The 8,943-nt window shown below is 42.8% G+C and overlaps 1 protein-coding gene across 2 annotated transcripts in view; it reads right to left on the bottom strand.

The window, feature by feature from the left end:
- clec19a (C-type lectin domain containing 19A) overlaps window positions 1-7,661 on the bottom strand; it is a 47,605-nt gene extending 39,944 nt beyond the window's left edge. For both annotated transcript variants that reach the window (XM_059979386.1, XM_059979385.1), the window contains exon 1: window positions 7,451-7,661. In XM_059979386.1, the coding sequence (XP_059835369.1) occupies window positions 7,451-7,601 (151 nt within the window). In that variant the 5' untranslated portion in view covers window positions 7,602-7,661. The remainder of the gene's footprint in view (window positions 1-7,450) is intronic.
- Between the last annotated feature and the right edge of the window lie 1,282 nt (window positions 7,662-8,943).

Genomic DNA, 8,943 nt, shown 5'->3' on the forward strand with positions numbered 1-8,943 from the left:
TGTCCTAAACAAAATGATATTGCCTAATCTAATCTTCTATAGTACTTTATTAGGTTACATGACACAAAATCTATGTAAATCTTATTTGCTGAAATGTATTTGAGATTTGGAAACTTCATTTATTCCTAATTTGTACATATGCATTACTTTAATAGGTGTCCTACTGCAGCTGTCTCATAACTATAAAGCAAAATGTTGAAAAAACTCCAAAATTATTACAATTTTTTAAAAAAATCCTTAAACTACCTCAGTGGTGATCAACAATGACGAAGTCACAGTTGCAGCAATTACACATATGACAGTTGGTCTAGAGATAGATTATCATTTGAAATGGTTGAATTTGCATCTCCCCCAATTTCATTTGGAATTAACTCCCTTTCTAGGATTCAGTAAACAGATTTCCAAGTCTATTCTGAGATGAATGAACACTTCTTTTCAGGCACTCTCAGGATCAAGGGTGTGGGCCACAGAGTCAGAGAGCACAGAAACAATCCCTTCGCACCAACTTGTCTGTCTGTCTATTCTGGCACATCGAGCCACACCGCTCAGCAACCCCTGATTTAACCCTAAATCATGGGACAATTTACCTACTCATTGGTATGTATTTGGACTATGGGAGCAAACTGGAGCACCTGGAGGAAACACACAGTCATGTGGAGAACATGCAAATTCCTTACAGACAGCGGTGGGAATTGAACCCTGCTGGCTGGTACTACACGGCCACGCCACCCGAGTTAGTCCCATTTACCTATGTTTGGCCCAATCCTTCTAATTCTTTCCTTTTTCCATGCACCTGTCCAACTGTCTTTTAAAATGTGTTATTATAATCACCTGTTCCGCTTCTACTGGCAGCCCATTCCATTTGGTATCCTCCTGAGTGAAGAACTTGCCCCTCAAATCCCTTTCAAATCTCTCCCCTCTTAAGTATGCCCCCTAATTTTGGACTCTACCACAGGTTTGAGTACCACTTATCTGAAAACCCAAAGCCTCCAAAATCTGAATTCATTTTTTGAGCATTTTTTGGTCTCACAAGTGGAAGCTCCCACAAGGTGCTAGGAAAGGTTACCAGGCAATGAGCAGGTCTCTGAGGATGGCAGACAGTTCTGAGAAGTGACCTCACATCTATTGAGCAGAAGTTAAATGAAAAATAAAACAACACTGCAGAAAGTAGGAAATGAAGATCCCGATTGTGTATTGAAAGAGTGGATTCGTCAGCAGAGTGAACATATGTCACCTAACTGTTTGCTGGTCATGAAATAGGCAAAGATCTATCACGACAAACTGAACATTGAAGGTAATTGTAAATATTCAGCAGGCTGGTAACAAAAATTTAAGGAAAGATTTGTGGTAATAAAGCATCGTTTGCAGATCACGAAGCAGCAGAGAAATTAATTGGAGTTTGCCAAGATCACCACTGATGAAAGTCTAACACTAGAAGTCTACAATGCTGATTGCTTTATACCCTACATTAAACCTAAAAAAAGTAAAAATACACTGTGCCATAACTTTTTTTTAAATCAAAACACAGCATCGTAGATGGAGACTGAAAGTCTGCTGTTGTTTGTTGTTATTTAACAGCTGATTCAGGTATTCTCCCGATCTGCTCTGCTGCTTGTGTTACCCTGAACACATTATATTTTCATTACATTAATGGTATGTAATTATTTTCATTTTCAGTACAAGTGTGATGAACAAATGCAAGACAGAGACTGCTTAGCGGTAGCACATATATTCAGAGTTGGAAATTATGGCAATCACAAGCTATTCCAAATTCCAAAAAAATCCAAAATCTAAAGCACCTCTGGTCCAAAGCATTTTGACTAAGGTGTACTCAGTCTGGGGAAAAGACTGAACACATTCACCCTGTCTATGCCCCTCGTGATTTTATACCCTAGTTCATCTCTTAGTCCCTGACATTCCATGGAAAAAAAAGACCAACTGCTCCCTGTAATTTAGTCCACCGAGTCCTAGCAACATCCCTGTAGATCTTTACTCCACTTCCAGTTTATTACCACTTTTCCTATAGCAGGGTGACCAAAACTGAACACAATACACCATGCTGTCTTATCAAAGCTTGTCCAACTGCAACACAATCTCTCAAATTCAAGTTTAAGTTTATCGTCAATCAACTGCATACATTTATACTGCCAAATGAAACAACATCCCTCAGGACCAAGGGGCAGAGCACATTACATACAACACACATGCAACACAAGAGGTAATAATACCACAAATAAATTAACAAAGAATAAGGTGTATTTATGACACAAGTGGAAAAAGTAGGCAATATATGCTACTGGTGTTTTAAATGTGATAAGACCTAGGTGGTGGCAGGGAGTTCAGTGGTCTCGTAGCCTGGCAAAAAAGCTGTTTCACATCCGAACAGTTCTTGTTCTAATGTTGTGGTACCTCCTGCCTGATGGTAGGATGTCAAAAAGATTGTTGGATGGATAGGAGGAACTATTGACAATGCCAAGTGTCCTGGATACACAGTGCTCATGATAAATATCTTGGGTGAGTGGAAGAGACCCCAATGATCCTCCCAACATTCCTTGCAATCCCTTGTAGGGTCTAATGGTCAGATGCCTGGCAATTCCCATATCAGACAGTGATCCAGCTGATCAGGACAATCTCAAATGTTCCACTGCAACACACACACAAAACACTGGAGGAGCTCAGCTGGCCAGGCAGCATCTACTGAGAAGAGTAAACAGTCAATGTTTTTGGCCTGTTTTTGGCCTTCATCAGGACTGGGGCAAAGAAGATGAGAAGTCAGAGTAAGGTGGTGGGGGGGAATGGGAGGAAGGAGTAAAAGATGGTAGCTGATTGATAGGTGAAACTGGGAGGGGGGTGAGGGTGAAGTAAAGAACTGTGAGGTTAATAGTGAAAGAGATAAAGGGCTAGAGAAGGGGAAATCTGATAGGAGAGGACAGAAGACCACGGAAGAAAGGAGCCACCAGAGGAGGGGATGAGCATGTAATGAGATAAAGTGAGGGGGAAAATGGGATGGGGAATGGAGGGGGGGGGAGGGGAAGAGAGGGAGAACAATTACTGGAAGGTTGAGAAATCAAAGCTCATGCCATCAGGCTGCCCAGACAGAATACAAAGTGTTGCTCCTCCAACCCGAGACCCGAGTGTGGCTTCATCGCGGCAGTAGAGGAGGTCATGGCCTGACATATTGGAATGGGAATGGAAAGAGAACTAAAATGGGTGGCCACTGGGAGATCACAGTTCCTCCAGCAGATGGAGTGTAGCTACTCAGCAAAGTAGTCTCCCAAACTACATGGGGTCTCGCCGATATACAGGAGGACACACCAGGAGCACTGGATAGGCTCACAGGTGAAGTGTCGCTCTCAAGTTGGAGGAGCAACACTTTATATTCCGACTGGATAGCCCCTACCTAAAGACTTCTCATCTACCACCACCCTCCCCCCCAACCAGTCCTGACAAAGGGTCGCAATCAAAACGTCACATGTTTACTCTTTTCCATTATCTGCTGCCTGGCCTGCTGAGTTCCTCTAGCATTTTGGTAAGGACTGCTTGGATTTCCAGCATCTGCAGATTCTCTTGGGAACATTCTATTGGGTAAAATGGGGAGAGAGGTGGTGAAACCACCCAGGAAGTTGCTGTGCTTACCTAGCTAAGGAAGTGATAACAAGGGACTAAGTGAGATCATCTTTCATGTGCACGCCCAGTAACTTGGTATTCCTAATTCTCTCCAAGAGTACCCGTTTATGTGAAGTAAGGAGCGGTCAGCCTACATCTTCCAAAAGTCCACACTTATCTGTTTAGTCTTGTCCATGTTGAAACTCAAGTTGTTGTGCTCGCACCATTCTGCCAACCACTCCGTACGTTACCGTGTCATTATTGTTGATGAGGCTTTTCTATCCTCTATATTCACCACCTTGACAGATGAATGTAAGTATGCCAAAAGCCTTCTTCACCACTCTGTGACCCACTTTCAGGGAATCATGTATCTGAACTTCTACAACAATCCCCAGGCTTCTAATGGTTACCGTGAAAATGCTATCTTGATTTAAACTTTCAGAAAAGTAAAACCTTGCAGTTATCAGAATTAAACTCAATTTGCCATTCCTCAGCCCACTTACCCAACTCATCAATATATCCTATAATTTTGTGGGTTCTGAGTTGGCTAATGAGACCAATGTAGGACTGCTCTACAGATGAGGCTATCTCTTTCCATGGCAAGAGCTACAGCGCAATTAATCCATACCTGTTCAATGTACAGCACCGCCTTCTAAATGGTTCCAATTGATCATTATTCCCGCTGTTCAGAAATAGTAAATAACGAAGGAGATGATTCCATTTGAACAACCCCACCATTCAGCTCATCCCAATCCTAGCTGCTGTGAGGACAACCCACCAATGCATCACATCTCCTTATTGAATTCCAGGGTCCCTAGGATGCACAAAAGATGCCGGAATTGTTGACTGAACCAAGGGTCAAGCAGCATCTGTGGAAATCGTGCAAAATGACTGAGAGGGAAGACGAAATATTGCCTGTATATTGTTGTAGCAGGGGAGGTGGGATATAGAAAGGTAGGTGATAAGTGGATCCAGACAGAGAGGAGTTGATGAGCAGGTGGAACCAGTTAGGGGAGGGGGAAGGGAGAGTGAAAAAAGGGTGAATAAGGGTGTGTGGGAAGAGAATGTGAGGGGGGGGGGGGGGTGGGTTACCTGAAATTGTAAAATTCAGTGTTCATGCTATTGGTTTGTAAGCTACCTGTAGAGAATACAAGATGTTATTCTAATTTGCATTTGGCCTCTCCATGAAAATGCAACTGTATGCTCGAGTCGGCTATTGCAGACAGAGTGCAGGCACTCAGCTCGCTCATACCTCGTCTCACAAACGTTGTGGAGGCTGCATTGCAAACACTAAGTGCGGCAGACTAGCCCAGAAGAGGCGCAGGTGTACATCTGCCTCACCTACGAAGGGTTTTTAATGTCCCTTGGCGGTGAGGGAGGAGAGGAAACGACAGGTGTTGCGCCTCGAGGTAAACAGCCGGGGTGTAGGGAGAAGTGGGGTAAGTGAACCAGGGAGTCGCAGGAGAGTACAAGCAGACGTTGGGAGGAAGTGAAGAGGGAAAGACACGATGGGTGGTTTGATCACATTGGAACTGGTGGAAATAGTGGAGGATGCTGCGCTGGAAGCAGAGGCTGGTGGGGCGGAAGGAAAAATCCAAGGGAGCCCTATTGATGTTCTGTCCAGACGGAGGGGTTGAAAGCAGCCTTGCAGGAAATAGAGCAAATGCCTGCGAGGGTTCCATCAACTACGGCAGAGGGGATGCCATGTTCATGGAAGGAGAAAGACATTTCAGAGGGCCTAGAGTAGAAAGCAGGCCTTTGGTGAGATCAGCTGCATTGGAAAAGGAGCCTTTGAGGGGGGGGGGGGGGGTGGGGAGGAGGATCCATTGTAACAGGAGCCCTGCTTCATTCGAGTATTCAGCCTTCCAGTTGGTAAACAGTACATCACCCTTTGCCATTTCTGCTAATTCCAACATGATCAGTCACATCTTCACCCCACACCTTTCTTATTTCCACAGAGACCACTTCCTTTGGGAGTCCCTGGTCCATTCATGAATCTCCTAAGCATTTACCCTGCAACTGTAGAAGGTACAATACCAGTCGCTTTCACCTCCTCCCGCACCTGTCAGTTGAGGCAGAGGTGTACCTGCACCTGCCTCATTCTGTTCCACTGCATTCCATGCTCCTCTCCCCATCTGGTTCCACTTCTGACCTACCAACCTCTTGACTTAATTCAACCCCTCCCAATCCTCTATAGTTCTTTACTGACAAAGTTTCCTTTCTGCTCTCTGTCCTGATGCATGGTCTTGACCCGAAACATCAACTTACAAGACACTGCTTGGCCCACTAAGTTCTTCAAACATTCTGCTGAGAGGGAAAGACCTTAGGCAAACCATTTATCAAGACTTGTCAATAAGGGATTGTTACTTTTAATGTTTATGTTCTGGCTCACACCTCTCAACCAATTGCCAACCTATGTCAAAAGGTTATCTTGCAATCTGTGAGCTCTCAATTAAGTCTGTAATCTTCAGGGCAAACTTTTTATTGAATTCTTTCTGGGAATCATTGGCGAAAGATAACTCTCAGTGAGATTCTCCTGGTGACTTTCCCCAAGCATCCAACCAGATTAGAGAGATGTGACCTGCCCTTCACAAATCCAGGCTGACTTTCTTTGATCAGTTCAAACTCACCAAGTACTCAGTCATTCTGTCTCTGAAAACACATTCCAATAATTTCTCCATGACTAATGTTAAACTGACAGGCTTGCAGTTATCTGGTTCATCCCACTGTTTCTTTGCGAATAATGCAGCCAAATCTCCCATACAAATATTAACTAATTTATTTTTTACTTTAAGTCATATTAAGGCACAGATCAATCACAAATCCATTAGCATTTTTAACTTACAGTAAATCTCCTTGACTCATATTTGCAACCTCTATAGCTCTTTAACGTTACTTAAACTATTAAGTATTAAGTACTATTAAGTAAACTATTAATTAATAGTTTAAGTAACGTTAAAGAGCTATAGAGGTTGCAAATATGAGTCAAGGAGATTTACTATAAGTTATATCCTGCTAATTCCATCCACACTGGATCCCTATTTACCCATTCGAAGTTCATCCTAGATAGCAAAGGTTTCTAACTCCCATGATGCTGTGTTTTTACCCGTTTGAACAATTTGACTTACTCATTAACAATTCCGTGTAAAATAGCAGAAGATAACTAAATACGCACTACCGGAAGATACATTCTATATATGATCAGGAAACGTTAAAATCGCCTTCCACTGCGCATCCTTGCAGAGATATAACAGTTACATCATTGATCAGCGGACTGTGAGCCTCGTTAATTCCCTATTGTGTCAGACCAGAGCATATGTAATGCAAAACACCACTTTATTACATTAACGCAAAAATAATGTTCTAATTTTAATCCCCTGTGCACCATACAGCGTCTTCCCGACAGGCATTCGCCCAGAGGTGCCAGACATCTGAGGCGCCTGAGCCCATGAAGTTCCCAGACTGGTCTCGAACACCGTCGACACGGTGATGTTCTAAATTCTTGGGAAATATTGTTCTAATATACTGTATGTACAGATTTATCGGCGCTGTTGCCAATGAACACTCTGCAACGTGTTTCCAAGATAAATCTTCATTCCCCATTTTATCGCGCTTACAAATTAAGGAAAATGTTGGCCAATTTCCCCGTGCGAGTTCGGTCTGGTTTCGTTTTTCTATTTTGATGTGGAATGATTAAGGAAAGAAAGAGAATAAATGTCATTATACATTTTACTTCAGCGCAATATAAAGATTTTAAAACATCTTGCATGTGGACTTGACAAAGTCATTAAACTGTGCCCATTAAGATGTAACTTCCAGCAGGTTTCCAGAAAGTTTTTCTTACCTTGGCTAATTTGAATTTGTGTCGGGGGGACAGCCGTTTCTGAAATTACCGCAAGAGACAGGACTACCCCTACATTCCAGCTAATCATTGTGATAGCCCTTGGACTGTCTCCCACTCGTAGATCAAACCCAGCGAACCTTCTGCACTTCATTCAGTACAAATTCCTACCGACTGCTGCCGCGCTCCAGCCGCGGCCTCCACCCTCGCCTTTATGGAAATGAGACACTGGGGTCACGAGGCTGAGCTTGCATCCTAAAAAGGTACGTTCGGTCCCAGAGAGGGGGAAAAAAACAACGTTGGGATTCCGATAAGGAAAGCCTATTGTGTTAATTTTATCCACAGTACAGAAATAGAGAAGTAGAAGTAGAGAAATCTATTAAGTTTGCCTGCCACCAGCAGCGCAGCATAATATATAATAGAGACTACATTTTTGAAAGATGGTGAAGACAAAAAAAGTTGAGAATTTCCTCTGATCTCTGCTGTGGTGGGCTAGACGCCAGAGGACAACGTGTACTGTCCATGATGGTAATTGTATTTCGTTTAGGTTTTGTTCTGAAGCATATTCTCTCTTCACACATTTTGTCCCAGCTGAGAAGTATTGTCTGAATTCACTATCCACTGAAGCTAAATGGGTTACTACCTCTAATGAAGTACTCAAAAGCAGTAAGATAGATATTTTATTGATCCCAAAGGAAATTAGTGTCACCATAGCATTACTAATGCACAGATACACAAATGTGCAAATATTAGAAGAGAAGTATGAAAGAATAAAAAAAAGTTATCTCAAGCTGTCTAACAGGATAGGGTCATCACTTCCCCTGCTATAGGTTGACTCATTATAGAGCCTAATGGCTGAGGGAAAGAATGACCTCATATAGTGCTCCTTGGAACAGCACAGTTGTCTTAGCCTATTTCTGAGAGTGCTCCTCTGTTCAGCCAAGGTGGCATGCAGAGGGTGAGAAACATTGTCCAGAATTGCCAATAAGCAGCCTAAAATAAATATTCAAGGCTATACTGATAGTAACACATCTATGCCCATTTGGATAGGGTTAGAATGCGGCTAATACACCTGTCCCATCATTCAGAATGACCAATGACTTTTTCTCTATCTTAATACCAAATTCTATCATTTTCCCCTCAATGCCTCTACTCTCCAGAAATCTAGCTAACTCCTTTGCAAATCTTTTCAAATGACTTGGCCCCCAGAGGTTTCTGTGACAGGAGGTTCTGCAGATTCTTGCCCCTCAAAATGATGAAATTTTTCCCTTTCTCACTCTTAATACAATGAACTGTGATTCTAGATACTTCAGGGAAAACATCCTCCCTTACCCAGCCTGATATGCCCTGTCAGAACTTTGGACATTTCAATTGCATCCTTCTTTCTTCTAGCCTCTGGTGAATACACCCCTAGTTAATCATCCTTATAAAGCATGATCTTGATCCCAAGTAACATTCTGGTGAACCTTCACCGCACCCACTGTATGGTAAGCATA

Source organism: Hypanus sabinus, chromosome 9, assembly GCF_030144855.1.
Source record: "Hypanus sabinus isolate sHypSab1 chromosome 9, sHypSab1.hap1, whole genome shotgun sequence".
Lineage (NCBI taxonomy): Eukaryota > Metazoa > Chordata > Chondrichthyes > Myliobatiformes > Dasyatidae > Hypanus > Hypanus sabinus.